This window comes from Lampris incognitus, chromosome 1, assembly GCF_029633865.1.
Source record: "Lampris incognitus isolate fLamInc1 chromosome 1, fLamInc1.hap2, whole genome shotgun sequence".
Lineage (NCBI taxonomy): Eukaryota > Metazoa > Chordata > Actinopteri > Lampriformes > Lampridae > Lampris > Lampris incognitus.
This window is the reverse complement of record NC_079211.1, coordinates 74773513-74796157: the sequence shown is the minus strand read 5'-3', so window position 1 is coordinate 74796157 and position 22645 is coordinate 74773513. Positions and strand designations below refer to the sequence as shown.

Genomic DNA, 22645 nt, shown 5'->3' with positions numbered 1-22645 from the left:
TATAACCCTGGTAAGGAACATGTTGGCCACCTGCACCTTCTATCTGGAAAAGAGTCTGAATGGGCTGGATGGGGAGGAACGATAAGTGGTTCAAGTAGAATGTCTCTGAAATGGTTGTTACTTGGGAACCGGTGTCAAGGATTGATTCACATTCTATTCCTTCAATGGAGACAGATGCAGTGCAGCGTGGCCCTACAAGTTCACAGGGAAGGGATTGGCTATTTTGGTATCTTTGTCTGTATCTATTTTTTCTTGTCTGGGTTCTATTCATAATATCATTAATGGGTTTGGGACTCTTATGCTGGTACTTAGCTCCTGAACGTCCCGAAACAGGAGCTGCTACTAGTTTAAAGGCATGGAGGTGAAGGTATGCGTATTCCTGTGAGCTTCACGTTTTTGTCTCAGCTCGGTGTTCTTTTGATGGACAAGAACGGGGTTGGGGGCACTCACACAGTGGGCAGCAATGTGACCATCCCCACCACATTTAAAGCAGAACCATGGCTTGGGAAAACGAGGCGTGTAAATTCGAGGTGTGGAGGCATTCGTGACCATGCAGCTGGTTTCAATCTGAGTTCTGTTTGGCTGTGGTTCTTCCTTGATGGACAGGGTTGCAATTTGTTTCTTTAACTCAGCTACCTCATCGTGGAGTTTCTGTGTGTCTTCATTTTTGTTTTCGGCTGGGGCTTCGATTCCATAAACAGTGTGGGCATGCACTGAAGCTTTTGAGCTCCCTAAATGTTTCTTCATCCTATCTAGTTTAGCTGAACGACGGCCTTCTTCTGTCCCAAGCTGGTGAAGCAATTCAGGAAATGAGGGTGGGCTATTTTTTTTCTGTTCAAGCTGAAGACCTAAAATCAACGAGTGGTCCCAGCATCCTCTGCAGAACTGTCTTATTAAGTGTTTTTCTGAATCTACAAGTGAAGCTCCCCCTCTAGAGATGACTTTAGTGAGGAGGGTCTGAAGTCTGAATAAATAATCAGATGGCTTCTCTCCAGAATTCTGGTTTGCACTCAAGAATGCAGCAAAAAGCTCTTCTCCATCTTCTACGACTCCAAAGGCTGATTCGATGTGGTTTACGTACGCAACAGGGTTTGCATTGACACCAAGTGGTTTCACCATGTCAGAAGCTGGACCAACCAAACTCTCTAGAACCTTTCTGATTTTTTGTGAATCGGTGACATAGGTGTCACTTAGAAGCAGCTCAACTTGAGTTCTCCAAGCTTCATAATCTACTTCCCCATTTGGCTTTGGAAGCCTACCTGAGAAGGTTCGAATTTTACTTGGGCTACTGTATGGTTGTGTTGACTCATTCTTAATAACATGTTCTACTACTATGTTCTGGATACTCGGGGGACTAATGATGTCTCCTTCAAGGCTCATTGAATTATGCACGGATGAGTGTGTGGTTGGAGCACGGTGAATGTCAGATATAGATGGCCGTCTGTTACATTCTTGGGTCATGCTAGGCATGTGCTCAACATCAATGTTAGGCTGAGTGTCCTGCATAGGGCTGTGATCCGGTAAAGACGTGTTGTCAGTTTTCTGTGATGCTGTAGACCGAATGCGTCTCAGTTCATTTTCTAAGATGGAGGCATAGCCTGACATGGCACTACCACCAATAGCGCTGAGTTCTTCGAGATATTGCTGGGCTAAGTCTTTGCCTATTTCCTCTTGACATATTTGTCTAATTGTTCTGACATTCCATAGAGTAGTTGGATCAACAGGGCTAGGTATAAGGCCAAGGGTATCTGGGGTTATCCTGGTGATTGACTTTTCACACTCAAATTCTATTAATACCCTACCATTAGGTTGGTTGGGCTCATCCGCAACTCTGATGCAGGATGAGATCTTCCCATGTTGTTCGAAGAAGCTTATTATCGTTTCGGCAGAGCTCATTTCATTGACACCTTCAACTAATAAGCAGTTTTGTCCATGGACTTTATACTGATTGCAAAGATCCATATTGACTGTGTTATTTTCAAAAATAAAAAAATATATAATCAAGTATTTTATAGAGAGGTGTGGTCAGTGGGGTAGTATATGGCCTGAAACGCTAATTAACCAATCTCCTGGCTGGCTCGCCAACTTTCTGTAACCTGCACGACAGGGGAATGGGCCTATGCTTGCGCAGGGACAGTTTACAGTCTAATGTCTAAATTCAGTGGAGATTGGTGTAGGTTTTTTTCTAGACCAGATTCTAGTACTCACCCCAAAGACAACACACACACTCGTGGGTATAGTTTACAATAAAAAAAAAACAATTTATTTCAACAGTTCAAAGTAAAGTTATTTCAATATCAATACTAAATTAGATGTGTTATATATATATATATATATATATTACTCTATTATACTTTTTAAAAGTTCTTCCTAATATTCTATTTATTGTCTATATCTATCTATTTTATACCCTTCTAATATATTACTTATGCAGCCATATTCTACACTAACAAATTAAAGAAAATAATCCAAAATAAAGTATGAGTGCACTCAAAGAAATAATAAAGAAAAGAAAAGGGGGAATGATTCAGTCTTCCAATCTGTGCAAGGTGCAATGTCCAGATCCTACCACAATCACAGGGGCAAGTTAATGTAGAGGCGATGATGATGAATCCAAATCCAGGGCGATGATGGGGGCAATCCAAAGGGGGTATCCAAGGGTTCCAAACGGTGTAGCAAGGGGGGTTGTTCGGGGTACAAAAAAAACCAGTCTGCACAAAATTGTACAGATTCCTTATTAATTGCAATCTCTATCAAACAATTACAAACAAAATAAAAATACCCAAATCTAGAGTCAATTCTCAGAATTAAATCATTTCCTACATATAACTAATATGCGACTGAATGACAACAGCCTATTGCTGAAAGAACAGTTAAAAACAATGTCATCGCAGCCAGGCTGCGGCACTATCAACGTGAATTCACGTCTAGCTGGCTGCTATGGGTTCCATGGATGCCATGTAGCCCGAGTTGGCTCGGTGGCTAGTGGCAACTGGAGCTTACAGTTTTTTTTAACAACAAGCATATTATTATATTAAAATGTCTAACATTCCTACATCAAATAAACCCTATGGACCGGGTGTCCTGACTGGTTTTTAAAGCTCTGAATCATATGGGAACTGCTAAGGATCATAGATATACGTTTTAGCTGGGTTAGCTTAGCTTAGCAACCAATGGAAAATTGTCAGTCTTTAGATTTCAAGATTTTAAACTCTTATCTCACCAGGATTCCAGCAGCGTACAAAACACAAGAGAAAAGAGTCTTCCTTCTTCCTTCAACAGGAGATCATCTGTCTTTGGATAAAATCAAGATATCCTACGTAAATGGCTATGATTACATGGAACACAGAAAGCTGTTTACTTTTTAGCTTTGGCTAGCGGCTCACCAAGGAAGCTTCGTGGGAGGGATCTTTTTTGTCGTAGTTCAAATGTCCTGTAGCTCAAATATCCGTAGTTCAAATTCAATAATTCAAGTATCCATAGTCAAAGTTGTCCGTATTTCTAAATATCCGTATTTCTCTTCTCTATTGTCGACGGTTGTTTCTATGGTTTAAACTCTGTAGCTAGTGTGCCTCCTAGAGGCTACTCGTGGAACTTACATACGTCACAGGGTACATTTAATCATGTGGGTTACATCTACGTGGGTTTCCTCCAAGTGCTCCGGTTTCCTGCCACCATCAAAGCCATGCATGTTAGGTTGATACTTCTATCTGTGCCCTGGACCGAGCCTTGGCAAGGAGAAGTGAAGTTGGTCCCTGGGCACTGCACCATGGCTGCCCACTGCTCCTAGCTACACGGCTGCCCACTGCTCCTAGCTACTTGGCTGCCCACTGCTCCTAGCTATTCGGCTGCCCACTGCTCCTAGCTACACGGCTGTCCACTGCTCCTAGCTACACAGCTGCTCACTGCTCCTAGCTATTCGGCTGCCCACGGCGTCTAGCTATTCGGCGGCCCACTGCTCCTAGCTACAGGGCTGCCCACTGCTCCCAGCTACACGACTGCCCACTGCTCCCAGCTACACGGCTGCCCACTGCTCCCAGCTACACGGGCGCCCACTGCTCCTAGCTACACGGCTGCCCACTGCTCCTAGCTACACGGCTGCTCACTGCTCCTAGCTACACGGCTGCCCACTGCTCCTAGCTACACGGCTGCCCACTGCTGCCCACTGTTCCCAGCTACACGGCTGCCCACTGCTGCCCACTGCTCCCAGCTACACGGCTGCCCACTGCTCCCAGCTACAAGTGTAACCAGGTTAAAATTAATGTTTTTATTTTATTTTGTTTGAGTATGAAATATCACCAAATCCTGTCTGTGTGCTGTTATTTGTGTTTACTACATTTTATTTTATGTCATTATTTACTTTTATGTGTTTTACAACGACCATCATATACGTGTACTGTCGCTTTAAGAGAGAGGTCTTATGGGTACACGGAAGACGGAACGCGGGAGAGGCCATTTTTGTTTTGTGGGAGGAGTCTCAAGCAGCAATCGAGCCGAGCCACACGTGTTTCCTACCGTGGGACAGTTTTGCTGGTTGAGGAGAACGTAACCTTGAGTATCCCTGTAAGAAGATACTGCAAGCTGTGGGATAAAATACTTGTTTATCCTTTCTTACATCGGAGTCCCGTGGACGGTTTCTACTTCTAACGCACACGAGTGGAGTCCGGGCAGTGGTTGAACTTCGACCCCCACGTCCGTAAGAAACACCGCTCCCGCTGGAGGACTGGACGGTTGTCGAAGGGTTTGAATCCAAAATAAATGGAAAGGTGGGCCAAATAGAGTCCTGTGTGTCCCCACTCCTTCCTTGATCATGATGATGATGATGAGAGACTGAGGGCCCCCCACAACACCTGGGGCCCCACACAACTAGAACACAACGCAGAGCTACTGATGAGAGTGACGGGCATGCAGCAGGCTGACCAGCATAGAACAGCATAGGACTGCCCCCGTTACATTGGTGCCGTGACCCTCCTGGATCCTGAGAGCGACATCAGTTGCTCGCCGCGGGAGGCTGCTGTCGTCATCAAGCCCCAGACGGCCTCAGGTATTTCTATAGACTGTACACTCATGTTACAGTGGACTGGAGTTGAGCTGTGTGGACACTGGACAGTCATAGCTGTGGTTACCATGGACTGGGCTTGTGAACAGGACATTTGTATATATTGAAGGAAGAAAAACACACGAAAAAAAAAGGAAAAAAGGTTAATGTTGATGTGATTGAAGGACTCGTGTGAATAATCTATTGATCTAAACTACTGGATATGTGCATATGTGATTAATCTATTGGTGAATTTGTTGATTGTGTGTGATTGTTTCAATCTCTTAGTGATTTCTAGATTCAATTATTTAAATGAATTGAGCTTTTCACTTTTTTATTTTATTTTATCTGAGTGTTAGAGGTAGGAACATGGCAGAGGGTGGTTCGTACGTAGGTGGGGGTAACATTGCTGATCAGGATCTTTTGGATCGCCAGTGTACTATGGAGAGGGGGTACCAGTTAGATGTGGGTGGGGGTTTACGGCTAGGTGTAGGTAGGAGTTTCGGGCAGCTCTTAGAGGGCGGGGAACCAGACACCAGAGCACCAGGACCTAGAGACCCGACCACATTTGGCACTCCTCAGTTCACCTCCACACGCTACGTAGAACGGGCCAGGCCAGGTATCAGCGAAGGGGCTGTGCTGGGTAACAGCGAGCAGCCAGTGGGTGAGTTAGCCATGCTCATTACTCGGTTAGCAGAGAAGATAGGAGAGTCAATCACTGCTAAGCTGCAGGAAAAACAAATGCTTAGAAACACACACACAGACAGTGCTAGGTCTGCTGAACAGCGTTCGGAGACAGTGCCTAGTGTTAGAGTAGTAATGCAGACAGACGCTAGGGAGCCTCCTATTTTCAGGGGCGACAGCTGTGATAAGTTTACAGTTCATGAGTGGGAGAGCCTTATGACTTTGTATTTGAGGAAGCGAGCCATTCCAGTTAGTGAGCAGTCACATGAGATTCTAGCTAAGCTTATGGGGAAAGCAAGGGACGTGGTGAGGATAAAGCTGCGCAACACATCTGTCGACCACATAGCGAACCCCCACATTATTTTTGATGTACTGAAGCAACACTTTAGTGACTTCACATACTCGAGCATGCCCCTGGCGGACTTTTACAGTACGCTGCCCAAGCCAGGTGAGGACGCTATGGAGTATTGGATTAGGCTTAATAAGACAGTGGAGGTGGCTGACGAATGCTTGAAGCGGCAAGGCCATAGTATTGAAGAGCCAAGCCATGAGGTAAGCATGATGTTTATCAAACACTGTCCAGATCAGTCTCTTGCCAATGTTTTTAAGTTCAAGTCCACAGGGAAATGGTCTGCTAGCGAGATCCAAGAGAGGCTTGATGAGCACATGCTGGAGAGGAAGTACCGTGTTGCTGCAGGTGGACAACGTGAAGCAGGCGCGGTAGAGCGTAGGTTCCATTCACAGGTTCATGTCCCTGTAGTCGACGTGGCTCCCGACTTGAACACGACCGTGCCGGTGGTGCCATCTCCCGTCCCGGCTCATGCGTCATCTACACCATTTTGTGCAAGGTGTCCTACACCGTCTCCCGCACCTGTCTTTGGCGGTGATGACTATATGAGGAGTTTGGTGAGCTTGCTAGACCGTTTGGTCACAATGCAGACTCAGGTTCCAGTTAGCGCTGCGGTCCAGACACCGACGCGGACTCAACCGCCAGTTAGCACCGCAGGGCGGGTGCCAGATGCACCGCAGCGGTTGTGCAGGGTTTGTAAGTCTCCGGATCACTCCACATTTTCCCACTGCAGCCGGGAGAACCGATGTATAAACTGTTTGTCTCCTGGTCATTGGAAGAGGGACTGTCCTCACCTTCAGCCGCCCAACCAGCTCCGTTCTCAGCCTGGTGGAAGAGCTGGTCGTCAGTCTCGTCCGTTAAACTACTAAACCCACACCTAGAGAGGGATGGTGTGGGTAATGTAGATGTATCCCTCACTGATGTCTCCGACCTGGCTCACTTGTATGAAGACAAGTGTGCCAAAGCACCTCAGGGTTCGCGTATGGTCATTCAGGCGACACAGAGGATTCAGGCTTTCAGTGACTTGTTCTATGCTCCTGTTCTTATCAACCAGAGTGTGCAGCTTAATGGCATGTTGGATACTGGCTCTATGTCATGCAGTATCAGTGAAAATGCAGTAGAGAAGCTCCGCTCTGGGGGTGTTTTACCTGAGAAGCAGCAGCCTGAAGAGAACATTGTCTTGATTGGCTGCGGTGGTCTGGAGACTAGGCCTGATGGTTTTTATGACCTCAACATGCAGCTTTATGGTGTTTCCTTTGTCATACCCACTCTGGTCGTGCCCGGTCAGCATGATGATCTGATAGTCGGCACAAACGTCATTAAACATGTGGCCCATGTACTCAAGAGTGGTACTGAGTACTGGGACATCGCGTCCAGACAGGAACATCCGTCTAGTCCTGACGTTGAACAGTTCTTGTCCATGTTCACGAATGTAGAGCGCTGGAGGGGTGGTGCAGTTCCTGAGAAGATAGGTACTGTTAAGCTCACCCAGGCCGTGACACTCTTACCGAGGCACGAGCACTTAGTCTGGGGCAGACTTCCTGCTAAGGTGCCTATGTCAGCTGGAAGCACTGTTGTTGTGGAGCCGACAGACTCCAAGGCCATGCCACGCAGTGTCCTCGTAGGTCGACTTGTCACACCGCTCTGGGGTGATAGGTGGGTACCCATGACTGTTGTCAATCCATCTGACAAAGCCATCACACTGAAAAGGAACTGCAAGTTGGCTGATGTGTTTCCATGCTTGGCGATTGAGGACTTAAATGTTTTCCAGGGACTGCAATCAGTTGCAGGGAGGCATGAGTCCAACACCACAGATAGTGCCTGTCCCCCTGTCCAGCCGGCTAGGAGTTTGTCAGAGCTCGGACTCAGTGACATTGACCTCAGCTCCTGTCAGGTTAGTGAGGCATGCAAGTCCCAGCTCACTCAGCTGCTCACCGAGTACCATGACATCTTCTCCAGGGACTCTCTGGACTGTGGCGAGGTCACAGGATACACACATCGCATCCATCTGGTGGATGAGCGCCCCTTTCGCTTGCCCTACAGGAGGGTTCCCCCAGCCCACTATCAGAAGTTGAGACAAGTTCTCACTGATATGGAGGAGAAAGGGATTATCCGGAAGTCCTCGAGCGCAAACGCTTCACCGCTGGTTATGGTATGGAAGAAGGATGGCGGGCTTCGGATCTGCACTGATTTCAGATGGCTGAATGCTCGGACCTTGAAAGACGCTCATCCCTTGCCACACCAGTCGGACTGTCTTGCCGCGCTGGGTGCTAACTGCCTCTTTAGTACGATGGACCTCACCTCTGGCTTCTTCAACATCCCAATGCATGAAGATGACAAGAAGTACACTGCTTTCACGACTCCCCTTGGGTTGCATGAATACAATCGCATGCCACAGGGCCTTTGTAATAGCCCTGCAGCCTTCATGAGAATGATGATTGGGATCTTTGGGGATCTGAACTTCACGAAGCTTTTGTGCTATCTTGATGATCTTCTTGTCTTCGCGCCGTCAGAGGTTGAGGCTCTGTCGAGGCTCCGCACTGTGTTTCAGAGGTTGAGGGAGAACAACTTGAAACTGGCTCCGAAGAAGTGTCATCTGCTGCAGAAGCGGGTGCGGTTTTTGGGCCACGTGGTTGATGGCGGAGGTGTGTCTGTCGATCCCTCCAAAGTAGAGGTCATCTCCAACATGACAGTGCAGGATCTCATGGAAGGTGAAGGGTGCACGCCTTCTGTTCGTAGGATCAAATCTTTCCTTGGTATGGTATTTTACTACCAGCATTTCCTCCCGAACTGCTCCTCCGTGGCTAAGCCCCTGTTCGCCCTTACAGCTGGACAAAAGAGGAGGGGGAGGTCAGCTAAGGATAAGAAGCCCCATGGCAGCTTCCGTAAGCTTACCTCCGCAGACTGGACGGTGGAATGTGGGGAAGCATTTGATCTGTTGAAGACGATGTTACTGGAGTGTGTGGTGCTTGCCCATCCAGACTTTGAGGTGCCTTTCATTTTGTCGGTCGATGCGTCTTTGGACGGACTCGGCGCGGTGCTGTCTCAAGTGCCCCGAGGAGAGTCCAAGGCCAGACCTGTTGGTTTTGCAAGCAAGTCCCTCAGTGCCTCACAGCGGAAGTATCCAGCTCATAGACTGGAGTTCATGGCGCTGAAGTGGAGTGTTTGTGAAAAGTTCAGCCACTGGCTGAAGGGTCAAAGCTTCACCGTTTGGACAGATAATAATCCGCTGACTTATCTCCTAACGAAGCCGAAGCTTGACGCGTGTGAGATCCGCTGGGTGTCTAAGTTGGCATCTTACACCTTCGATCTCAAACACCTGCCAGGGAAGAAAAACGTGGTGGCGGATGCATTGAGTCGCGACCCTTTTTCCAAGCCCGTCAGTCAGAGGCTACTTAGGGAGCCCTACCCGGCCCTTGTTCAGGAAGCCGACGGGGTTGAGGGGGACTCTGTGCAGGACGTTTTCAGACTCAGTTGCCAGTCCCAAACACTGAGTAGTGCGCGATCTGGGTTTGCTTGTGATGCAGCTGAGGTCAGGGCTTTTTGTCAAGCCAAATGTGACTGGCCTGATGCATCAGTATTCACAGCACTCAGTTTGGTCCAGCACGTTCAGCATCTGTCGGGTGGTCAGGATACACTGCCAATGTTATCCACCGAGGAGCTCAGGTTGAGTCAGGAGCAGGACCCCTGCATCTCCTAGGTGTTGCCCTTTGTCGCTGTTCGGAAGCGGCCATCGAGGCGTGAGAGGCATGGTGCTGACCAGAAGGTCCTCAGGCTGCTGAAACAGTGGGAGAAGTTGAAAGTCAATGATGGTGTCTTGTACAGGGTGACAAAGGACCCAGTGTCCAAGCAGAGGAGGTCTCAGTATGTTTTACCTCTGAGTCAGAAAGACAAGGCACTGTCTGGCATCCACGATCACGCTGGTCATCAGGGCCAGGACCGTACTCTCTCTCTTGCAAGGCAGCGTTTTTATTGGCCTGACATGGAGAGGGATATCAGAGCATATGTCAGATGCTGTCGGAGATGTGTGTTTGGGAAGACCCCAGAGCCAGCTGCTTGCGCGCCCCTGGAGAGCATTAAAACCTCCGCACCGATGCAGCTTGTGTGTATGGATTTCTGGTCCGCTGAGGACAGTAAGCAGCGGTCGGTCGATGTCCTAGTGGTTACTGACCACTTCACTAAGCTTGCTCACGCATTCCCCTGCGCCAATCAGACAGCGAAGCAGGTCGCCAAGAAACTCTGGGATCATGTATTCTGTGTTTACGGGTTTCCGGAGAGAATACATTCTGACCAGGGCACAAACTTTGAGAGCAACCTGATTGCAGAGCTTCTCAGGTTGGCGGGTGTAGCGAAGTCCCACACGACGGCCTACCATCCTATGGGTAATGGCGGGACAGAGCGGTTTAATCGCACGATGGGGAATATGCTCCGTTCCCTTCCGCTTCAGCAGAAGCAACAGTGGCCTCAGCAGATCCATTCTCTCACGCTCGCGTACAATGCCACTGTTCACGAGACCACGGGTTACGCGCCTTTCTTCCTGATGTATGGGCGTGTCCCAAGACTGCCGGTGGATGTTATGTTCAGGCAGGTTTTGCATGACCCTCACGTTGTTGATTATGACTCTTATGCTCAGTCTCTGCTTTCCTGTCTAAGGAGTGCAATGGAGATCGCTCAGAAGCACTCCACGGCTGAGCAGCAGCATCAGGCGCGACAGTACAACAGACATGCCAAGGGCACTGTCCTGTCTGTCGGGGATCGTGTTTTGGTTGCGAACCAGAGTGAGCGAGGGAAGAGAAAGTTGGCTGACAAATGGGAGAACGGAGTGTACACGGTTGTCGGTGTCAACCCCAATATCCACGTCTACAAGATTCAGGATGCAGAGGGGCACACCAGGGTGGTGCACAGGAACCGTTTGTTGGAGGTCAACTTCTTGCCCCTTCCTGAGTTAGATCAGGGTGAGGAGTCCAGTACAACCAGTCAGTTGCTTGACTGCGCAGGGTCCAATGAGGAGGACAGTGCAGATGGCCTGACGGTCTCAGGGGATGCAGTGGGGCTAGCAGTCTCATCACTTGGAGACTCACCTAGATCTGAGTGGGCAGAAGCGGAAGAGTTCATTCCGTCTAGTCTGGTAGTCAGTCCTGTGGGGGCCACTGCTCAGTCTCCACCCAACACACACGCACCACACAACACACATGCACCACACATAGAGGCATCACACTCACTTGATGTAGGTGTTATATCTCACACTGATTCGCACACAGGGGCACCACCCTCACTCGATACAGATGTTGCAGCTCGCACTGTCTCACGCACACAAGTAGAGAGCGATGGTCGGGGTAGGACACGCACAGGGAGGGTGGTGAGGTCAGTGAACAGGTTAATAGAATCTATGGCTCAGATGCCATTTCTACGGAGTGTGAGGGTTTGAACTTTGATGGAGGTTGGAGTCATTCAAACTAGTTTAATGTGAGTTATTAGATGTCTATCAGACAGGGTTGTTTTGGGCCAAGTGCATGGTGTGGCGTATCAGGCGTCACATTGATCTAAGGGAATTCTGAGACTTGATCAACCTCATTATTTTCTGGACCTCGTAACCGAGGTAGCTCCTAAGTTGACTGGAGGACTAGGTCCTTCTTTTCACTTGTGCCAGTAGTCAGTGATGGGCTTTTCCTTTCCTCTTTCTCTTTTTATCCTGCTGTCAGGATGTTGGTGAATTTCAGGAGGGGTGAATGTAACCAGGTTAAAATTAATGTTTTTATTTTATTTTGTTTGAGGATGAAATATCACCAAATCCTGTCTGTGTGCTGTTATTTGTGTTTACTACATTTTATTTTATGTCATTATTTACTTTTATGTGTTTTACAACGACTGTCATATACGTGTACTGTCGCTTTAAGAGAGAGGTCTTATGGGTACACGGAAGACGGAACGCGGGAGAGGCCATTTTTGTTTTGTGGGAGGAGTCTCAAGCAGCAATCGAGCCGAGCCACGCGTGTTTCTTACCGTGGGACAGTTTTGCTGGTTGAGGAGAACGTAACCTTGAGTATCCCTGTAAGAAGATACTGCAAGCTGTGGGATAAAATACTTGTTTATCCTTTCTTACATCGGAGTCCCGTGGACGGTTTCTACTTCTAACGCACACGAGTGGAGTCCGGGCAGTGGTTGAACTACGACCCCCACGTCCGTAAGAAACACCGCTCCCGCTGGAGGACTGGACGGTTGTCGAAGGGTTTGAATCCAAAATAAATGGCAAGGTGGGCCAAATAGAGTCCTGTGTGTCCCCGCTCCTTCCTTGATCATGATGATGATGATGAGAGACTGAGGGCCCCCCACAACACCTGGGGCCCCACACAACTAGAACACAACGCAGAGCTACTGATGAGAGTGACGGGCATGCAGCAGGCTGACCAGCATAGAACAGCATAGGACTGCCCCCGTTACACAAGGCTGCCCACTGCTCCCAGCTACACGGCTGCCCACTGCTCCCAGCTACACGGCTGCCCACTGCTCCCAGCTACACGGCTGCCCACTGCTCCCAGCTACACGGCTGCCCACTGCTCCCAGCTACACGGCTGCTCCTAGCTACACGGCTGCCCACTGCTCCTAGCTACACGGCTGCCCACTGCTCCCAGCTACACGGCTGCCCACTGCTCCCAGGTACACGGCTGCTCACTGCTCCCAGCTACAAGGCTGCCCACTGCTCCCAGCTACACGGCTGCCCACTGCTCCCAGCTACACGGCTGCCCACTGCTCCTAGCTACACGGCTGCCCACTGCTCCTAGCTACACGGCTGCCCACTGCTCCCAGCTACACGGCTGCTCCTAGCTACACGGCTGCCCACTGCTCCCAGCTACACGGCTGCCCACTGCTCCCAGCTACACGGCTGCCCACTGCTCCCAGCTACACGGCTGCCCACTGCTCCTAGCTACACGGCTGCCCACTGCTCCTAGCTACACGGCTGCCCACTGCTCCCAGTTACACGGCTGCTCCTAGCTACACGGCTGCCCACTGCTCCCAGCTACACGGCTGCCCACTGCTTCCAGTGTGTGTGTTGGGATGGGTTAAATGCAGAGGATGAATTTCCCCTTGGGGATTAATAAAGTACATCTTATGTGAAGTATTTATGTCTCTGTGAAGACATATCAAATGTTAGGTGTCTGCAGTGTAAAGAGCATGACTAATAATCACAAGAGTTACAATCTTAATATAGTGAAACAAGGACTTTGTCTGTTGTGTGTGTGTCTGTGTGTGCGTGCGTGTGTGTGTGTGTGTGTGTGTGCCTCCCAGGCGTTTCCACTGTTCTTTCTGCAGGAGGTACAGAACCTCCTCCGGGACAGCAGGAGGCAGCGAAGTGCTGCGAGGACAGCAGAGCAGCTGAGGTGAGACAATCCTGTGAGGAAGATACTCCTCCTACCACCAGCATGACACCAGTAATGTATTCACCAGCTAACCGTCACCAGCAACTCCTGCTGAAGACGGAGGAGGTCAGATAGAAACAGAGGAGGAGTAGCTGTAGACAGTATTGGTTTATGGACTTTTTTTTTATTATTGAGAAATATTTTCTAACATTTCGATTTGACAAAAAATAGAACAGAAGAAAGACCAGGGTAATTACTTCCATGCCAGAAATGTACAAACAGAATAAAACAAAATCAAACAAACAAATTTACAACAGACAAAAACAACAACATATGGGCCCACACAAGAGGTTTATTAATCAGGTTTAATCCTGAAAAGTTTGCATACGTTGGTAGTTTGGGTTAATTTCGTATTTTAAATGTGGTAGAGTTTGAAGATATTTGCTTAGTTTGTTTAAATGTTGTATAAGATGGCCACTTCTTCAAAAACGTCATGTTATGGATAAAGAATTTGGCTAAAGTAATGAGCAAGTTAATGACATATTGTTCCTTGCTGGAGAAAGGAGGATGGTTGATTGTTTATGGACTACCGTTTTGAAGCCTTGAGTTTGGGATTTTCACGTCGCCATCTTGATTTTTTTGAAACCGGACTTGACCATATTTGGACGAGAGGGTGGAGCTGGGGGGGGGCGAGGGTAGGCGCTGACTGAGAAACCGAGGACACCGCTCAGCCGCAGCCTCGCCGGCTACCTGCTGTACTGGCTCCGCCCTGCGAGGTCGCATTCCAAATATATGGCACGCTATGACGTCAAGACCAACTGGAAATGGCTGCTTCACGTGAACAATGTTAGTGTCACTGTAGTACCTTGTGTAATAAACCAGATCCACTTACCTGTATGTCCACCAGGTGGCAGTAGCAGTAAATTGGTTTACCCATTACTACCTAGAACCTTCCCCGGATGTAGTTATGTTGTATAATGAATGCCTGCCGAGATGGCTGTGCGGTGTTGTGTTCCCGAAGTTTTCATCCATATATAAGTAAACAAATCCTGTGTGTCTGCTTGTTTCGTGTAGTCAGGATGTTACACATTTGGCAACGAGGTTCGAGCCGGACAGCGCTGCTTGTACGAGAGCAGCGTGAGCCCCCCCCCCCCTGGAAGAACGAGGGAGGAGGAAGAAACGAAAGTTAACTTTATTGAAAATGGCCGGGACAACAGGAGCTCTGGGAGCTGGGAAGAATACTGTGAGGTTGTGGAACATTTCTTTATCGCCAACGGAACAGAGGATGCGGCCAAACGGAAGCCGGTTCTCATAAGTGTTGTTGGTGCACAAACGGATCGTCTGATGCGCAGTTTCCTAAGCCCTGATAAGCCAGGAGAATGCACCTTCCCAGAGTTAGGGACGTTGCTGAAAGACCACTTTAACCCCAAACCCAGCGACACCGTACAGCGCTTTAAATTTGAGAAAGCCCAACGAGTCTGTGTTGCAGAGTCTGTGGCAGAGCTACGGAGATCAGCTCAAGACCGCAGTTACAGACAAACGCTTTTACAAAAGCTCCGGGATCGGCTCGTATGCGGAGTAAACAAGCAGCAGTAGCCATGGAGTCCGCCGACAAACAGTATCGAGGGTGAAATGAAAGACTTACCGCTGCAAAGGCAAACATGCACCGTCGGGTTGCCGATGTAAACAAGAGAAATGCCATTCGAGTGGAAGGATAGGCCACATTGCGCGGGCGTGTAGAAACCAGAACAAGCGCAGTGAAGCTAAAACGAGCAGAGAGCAAAGGCACCGTAGCAATGCGCAGGGCAGAGGCCACAGCAGCCGCTCACATCGTGTCACAGCTGATTCAGACGAATCAGAGGGCTCGGAACAAGCGTTTTCAATGTACAACGTACAAAGTAGCCACGCAAAAGTGAAACCCTTTACAGTGGACATGCAAATCAATGGGAAATGGTGGAATTTGAGCTGGACACCGGATGTAGCATCACTTTGATGAATGAGTCAACATTTAAGGTGCAGTGGACAAATGCAAAAAAGCCTGCATTAAAGCCCTCAGCAATTAAATTAAAGACTTACACAGGGGAAAGCATAAAGGTGTTAGGGGTCGCAGAGGTAAATGTCCAATACAGGAACCAATAGAAAATCTTACCTCTCTATGTAGTGGGTGGTACTGGTCCAAGTCTGCTGGGTAGAGGTTGGCTAGAGCAAATAAACCGTAATTGGGGAGAAATTAAGCATATGAAAGTAGAAGAGCTGACATTGCAATAGGTGCTTGTAAAGCACGAGGATTTTTTTAAAGACGAGCTTGGGACCTTAAAGGGGGTTCAGGCCACAATCCACGTTGCACCTGACACCACACCCAGGTTCTTCCGCCCACGATCTGTTCCATTCGCAATGCTTCCCAAAGTGGAAGCAGAGATCAACAGACTGTTAAAAGAGCAGATCAATACGCCAGTCAAACACTCGCAGTGGGCATGTTCCGTGGTTCCAATTTCGAAACCGGATGGCTCAATTAGACTCTGGGGAGACCACAAACTGTCAGTTGTGTCTCTCCGCTAGAGCAGTATCCTATTCCGAGAATTGAAGATTTGTTTGCGGCCTTGTTGGGGGGGGGCAGCAATTTTCCAAATTAGACATGAGCCATGCATACGCTCAAATTCTCATAGATGACGAGTCTAAAAAGTACCTCACGGTGAATACTCACAAAGGCCTTTTTACTTACAACCGCCTACCCTTCGGTGTATCGTCGGCGCCGGCCGTGTTTCAGAGAACAATGGAGGGTCTTCTACAGGGCATACCCATGGTCGCAATATACTTAGACGACATTCTCGTCACCGGGGCTAGCAAGGAAGACCATCTGCGAAACCTGAATGAAGTGCTTAGTAGGCTGGAGGAGGTTGGGTTATGGCTAAAATGAAGCAAGTGCCAACTGCTGGAAAATGAGGTGTACTGTCTGGGACATAAAGTAGACGCGCAGGGTTTGCATCCCATGGAGTCGAAGGTTAAAGCCATGTGGAAGCTCCGTCCCCGTCCAGTGTCACAGAGCTCAAGGCATATCTTGGTTTACTTAACCACTATAACAGTTTCCTTCCCAACCTCTCCACGCTGCTTGCGCCGATGCACCAGCTCCTCCGGAAAGATGAAAAATGGACATGGACTACAAAGCAAAATGAAGCTTTCCAAAAGTCAAAAGAGCTTCTCCAATCAGCAAGCGTGCTAGTCCATTACTCTGCGGACAGAGAATTGATCCTAGCATGCGATGCCTCATCGTATGGGGTAGGAGCAGTGCTTTCGCACAAGATGCCTGATGGCACAGAAAAACCACTAGGGTTTATGTCAAGGACACTCACTCCTTCTGAGAAAAGTTACTCTCAGCTAGATAAAGAGGGCCTGGCCATGGTCTTTGGTATACAGAGATTTCATAAATATCTCTATGGTCGTAGATTCACGATTGCCATTGGCCATAAGCCCTTACTATCCTTATTCCATGAGATGACGCCTGTCCCCCAGATGGTTTCCCCAAGAATTCAGAGATGGGCAATTCTACTTTTAGCATACAAGTATCAGATAATCTACAAGCCGGGCAAGTATCATAGTAACGCCGATGCTCTCAGTAGACTCCCGGTTCCAGAGCTGGTTGAGGATGACGGTCTATAGGATCAAGTGCTGATGATGGATCATATGGACGATGTACTGGTGAACATGTCACAAGTCAGGAAGTGGACGGCGAGGGATGCCACACTGTCCCTGGTGCACAGCTATGTCTTGAATGACTGGCCAGAGGTAAAGGATCCTCAACTCATGCCATATCACACCCACCACCTGGAGTTGAGTACGCAAGATGGGTGTGTTCTGTGGGGCGCCAGAACAGTGAGTCCTCAGCAGGGGTGGTCTGTTCTTTTGAAGATGCTCCATCAGTCACATCTAGGCATGTCTCGTATGAAAGGTTTAGCAAGGTCTTACATGTGGTGGCCGCGGATGGACAAGGATATCGAAAAGGAGGTCAGCATATGCGTGGAATGCCAGCAAAACAGAAAATCGCTACCTAATGCACCACTGCACCCCTGGGAATGGCCCGAGCTGCCATGGTCGCATTCATGTGGACTATGCAGGGCCGTTCTTTGGCAAAATGTTCTTGGTGATAATTGACGCACATTCGAAGTGGCTAGAGGTTTATCCGCTGAATGCCTCTACAAAACATGCAACAATTGAAAAGCTACGGCAGTGCTTTGCAGTCCATGGATTGCCACAGATGTTAGTGCCAGACAATGGCAGTTGCTTCACAAGTGTGGAATTCAGCCATTTTATGTCACAGAACGGGATTCAGCATGTCACCTCAGCGCCGTTCCACCCCTCCTCTAATGGTTTAGTGGAGCGGGCGGTGCAGACCTTTAAAGAGGGGATGAAAAAGATGAGAGGAGATAGCATCGAGGCCAGAGTTTCCAGGTTCTTGTTCAGCTACCGCATCACCCCACAGGCGACGACAGGGTCATCGCCTGCAGAAATGTTGATGTCCAGACGACTGAGATCTGTGTTTGACCTACTGAAACCTGACCTAAAGTTGAAAATTCAACAGAAACAGCTGAAGCAGAAAGAACATCATGACAAAACGGCCAAGCTGAGAAGATTTGGACCCGAGGATGCCATATACACAAGGAATTACGGTTTAGGACCAAAATGGATTCCAGCTGCAGTTGAGTCGTCTTCTGGTCCTGTTTCCTACACAGTGATTCTTAGCAGTGGACAGAGGATGAGGAGACACGTTGACCAGGTGCGAGCACATCACCCGGAGTCCTGTAAATCTCCAAACCAACCTATGGAACCTCCAGAGGAGCTGGAACGCAGTTCAGAATTAGCTCCTGTGAGACTATCAGAGACCCCGGAGGTTTAACAGAGGCCAGAGAGGGTGATCCCTAAAAGAGTGGCCTTACCTGTCACACCACCGCCAAGCGTTCCCCAACTTATCTGAAAGACTATGATAGGCAGCGGTGAGATCATGTTCCAGGAAAGGCAAGAATGTGCCTTGATCTCACGGGAGTCAGGTAGTCCACCTCGAACTTACGAGGTAGCATTGAAAACATGTTAGAGAAAAAAAAAATTGTTTCCTTGAAAGTGACTGTTAAATGTTGACTAGAATGAGTCATGTTGAATCACATTACACTAGTTGGAGGTCACGTTTGGCACATGCCTACTTTGTTTCATCGTTATTAGTATTGTTGATCCCTATGGAGAAACTTTTTGTTAGCCTAACTGTGGGGGAGTGTAGTAACTTGTGTAATAAACCAGATCCACTTACCTGTATGTCCACTAGGTGGCAGTAGCAGTAAATTGGTTTACCCATTACTACCTAGAACCTTCCCCGGATGTAGTTCTGTTGTGTAATGGATGCCTTCCGAGATGGCTGTGCGGTGTTGTGCTCCCGAAGTTTTCATCAATGTACAAGTAAACAAATCCTGTTTGTGTGTGCTTGTTTCATGTAGTCAAGGAACTACAGTCACGTAAAGATTCACTGACAAATATATTTTTTACATGGCTAGAACACCCAAAAAATATATATTTTTACATGGCTAGAACGCCCAAAAACAAGATCATGGCTTTTTAAATGAACACAGTTTCATGGATACGCATTGTGACCTGGAGTCTCATGTATCAGTCGTTACTATGGACAAATTTGTGCGTGCACACCCATGGACTTTTTTACCCCTCAAGAGTGTCTGACAGTCAGAGCAAAGCATGATGGTTATTTGTAATTCCTTCCTCCTAACATCTATTGTCTACCTCTTGCAACAAGCAATCACCCAGGTCTGCAAAGACATCAGTGTTAGCCAATCGGTGTCTAAATTCAGGGTTACCCAGGTTCTACACTGGTCTTTGAGACAAACTTTGGGGCTACAAAAATTCCATGGGTGTATACGCACAAATTTGCCCATAGTAACGATTGATACATGAGGCTTGATATATTATCACTGAGAGCGGCAACGCCCTTAATTATGCATAAAATTATGCATAATTTTTAGCCCTAATACAATTTAAACAGGTGCTGTATCTGGGTGTCATCAGCATAACAGTGGAAGTCCAGGTTGAAATGGCGGAGAATCTGACCAAGAAGGAGGATGTAGATGATGAAAAGGAGTGGGCCGAGTAAAGAACCTTGGGGAACACCTTGTGTGACTGTGGATGGTACAGAGGAGTGTTTGTGAAGTGAGATGAAGTGTGACCTGTTGGAGAGGTAGGACTGGAGCCAGCTGAGTACGATGCCTTCAATACCGACATCTTTCAATCTGGTGAGCAGGATGTTGTGGCTCACAGTATCGAAGGCTGCACTCAGGTCAAGGAGAATGAGGATGTTAAGGGCTCCAGTATCAGCAGAAGAGAGGAGGTCATTGGGTACTTTAAAGAGTGCAGTTTAAGTGCTGTGGAGTGGGCGAAAACCGGACTGGAGGGGTTCGAGTAGGTTGTTGGAGTGTAGGTAGGTTTGGAGTTATGTGGCGACAATGCGTTCCAGGGTTTTTGAGAGGAAGGGGAGGTTGGAGATTGGCCGGTAGTGGTTGAGGCAGGATGTATCAAGACTGGGTTTCTTGAGGATTGGGGTGACAGCAGCAGTTTTATAGGCAGAGGGGACAATTCCATGGGACAGTGTGGAATTGAAAAGGTTGGTGAGGTAGGGGCATAGGGCAGGGAGGCATTTCTTCAGTAGGGGGGTGGGGAGGGGATCAAGGGAGCAGCTTGTGGATTTTGATGAGCTGACGAGTTCAGAGATAGTGGTAGGGGCAACTGGAACAAACCGGGAGAGGGGGCGATTAGGGAGGGGTAGGGAGGTCGAGGGGAATGGGGAGAAGAGGGTCCAGAGTAGGGGCTGCCAATGAGGAGGTTGAACCGGTGAGCCCCATGTTGGTAGGCAACAGAATAGAACGCCACACCACCCGGACGACCTTGCTCATCCAAGTCAGTCAACAAATCTGCTTGATGACAGCTGGAGTTTTGGGAAGTCTAACTCCACATCTGAAAACATTCACATGCATACAGAGTCAGGTCAGAGTCAGATATCAAGCACACTGATGGCTGTAAACTGAACTTTCATTTTCTATTATCAATTATTGTGAATCATGAATAGTATAAGACGGTAGGGCTAGAGAAGTTATCCACTTCTTCTTACCCCTGTGGAACATGATGGGTGTAGGTGTGTGTGATAGGTGGACTGGAGCTTCTGTCAGTGACATCACAGGATGTTGTATGTCATGTGAGCAACACCGAGTCCTTCTTCTTCTAAACTGTCTGTCTGTGTTGTCTACTTATTCACCATTTAATGATGATCCATCTACATATACTGTGACCTGAGATGTGTGTGTGTGTGTACTTTCCAGGTGCAGAGTTTGGGTTCATGTCTGAGGGTGATCATCCAGCAGAGCAGTGAGAGTCGTGCCTTCAGACAGACAGAGACGGAGACAAACAGGCTGACAGACACACAGACAGACGGATACTACTGCCACATCTGTAAGAGCAACTGTCTGACTCTGCTGGTACGAGACTGACGGACAGACCGAATGCCTTCGCGTGGAGCTCTGTGGTCAGATAAGGGACAGGAAGTGGGTGTGTCTTTGAAGTCAAAATAGGATGAGCAGGTGTGTCTGGGTGGCATGGCGGTCTATTCCATTGCCTACTAACACGGGGATCACCAGTTCGAATACCCGTGTTACCTCTGGCTTGGTCGGGCATCCCTTTAGCACAATTGGCTGTGTCTGCGAGTGGGAAGCCAGATGTGGGTATGTGGCCTGGTCGCTGCACTAGCGCCTCCTCTGGTCAGTCGGGGAACCTGTTCGGGGGGGGGGGAGGTGGAACTGGGGGTAATAGCGTGATCCTCCCACGCGCTACGTCCCCCTGGTGAAATTCCTCACTGTCAGGTGAAAAGAAGTGGCTGGTGACTCCACATGTATGGTAGGAGCCATGTGGTAGTCTGCAGCCCTCCCCGGATCAGCAGAGGGGGTGGAGCAGCAACTGGGATGGCTTGGAAGAGTGGGGTAATTGGGGAGGATACTTGTACCAATTGGCTAGACAGAGGGACCGAGCTGCAAAGGATGTGCAGCAAGTTAGGGTGATCAAGGATAGAGATGGAAATGTGCTGACAAGTGAGGAGAGTGTGCTAAGAAGGTGGAAGGAGGTCTTTGAGGGGCTGATGAATGAAGAAAATGAGAGAGAGAGAGAAGGTTGGATGATGTAGGGATAGTGAATCAGGAAGTGCAGTGGATTAGCAAGGAGGAAGTGAAGGCAGCTATGAAGAGGATGAAGAGTGGAAAGGCAGTTTGTCCTGATGACATACCTGTGGAGGCATGGAGACGTTTAGGAGAGATGGCAGTGGGTTTTTTAACTAGATTTGACTGATGTTCAAAGCTGCAGTAACTACAGATGTATACAGTGGAAAGTGAGAGGATGCCTGAGGAGTGGAGAAGAAGCATACTGGTACCACTTTTCAAGAACAAGGGTGATGTGCAGAACTGTAGCAACTACAGAGGTATAAAGTTGATCAGCCACAGTATGAAGATATGGGAAAGAGTAATAGAAGCTAGGTTAAGAGGAGGAGAGGTGATGATCAGCAGCAGCAGTATGGTTTCATGCCATGAAAGAGCACCACAGATGTGATGTTTGCTTTGAGAATGTTGATGGAGAAGTATAGAGAAGGTCAGAAGGAGTTACATTGTGTCTTTGTGGATTCAGAGAAAGCATACGACAGGGTGCCGAGAGAGGAGGTGTGGTATTGTATGAGGAAGTCGGGAGTTGCAGAGAAGTATGTAGGAGTGGTGCAGGATAAGTATGAGGGCAGTGTGACAGTGGTGAGGTGTGTGGTTGGAATGACAGATGGGTTCAAGATGGAGGTCGGGTTACATCAAGGATCGGCTCTGAGCCCTTTCTTGTTTGCAATGGTGATGGACAGGTTGACAGATGAGATCAGGCAGGAGTCTCTGTGGACTATGATGTTTGCAGATGACATTGTGATCTGTAGCGAGAGTAGGGTGCAGGTGGAGGAGAGGCTGGAGAGGTGGAGGTATGCACTGGAGAGAAGAGGAATGAAGTCAGTAGGAGCAAGATGGAATACCTATGCGTGAATGAGAGGGAGGACAGTGGATTGGTGAGGATGCAAGGAGTAGAGGTGATGAAGGTGATGAGTTTAAATACTTGGGGTCAACTGTCCAAAATAACAGGGAGTGCAGAAGAGAGGTG

The 22645-nt window shown here is 48.4% G+C and overlaps 1 protein-coding gene across 2 annotated transcripts in view; it reads left to right on the top strand.

Moving 5' to 3' along the window:
- The window catches only part of LOC130120370 (cip1-interacting zinc finger protein-like), a 69663-nt gene that overhangs the window by 25533 nt on the left and 21485 nt on the right, over positions 1 to 22645 (top strand). For both annotated transcript variants that reach the window (XM_056288920.1, XM_056288928.1), the window contains exons 5-6: positions 13359 to 13450; positions 20794 to 20949. In XM_056288920.1, coding sequence (XP_056144895.1) covers positions 13359 to 13450; positions 20794 to 20949 — 248 coding nt within the window. The remainder of the gene's footprint in view (positions 1 to 13358; positions 13451 to 20793; positions 20950 to 22645) is intronic.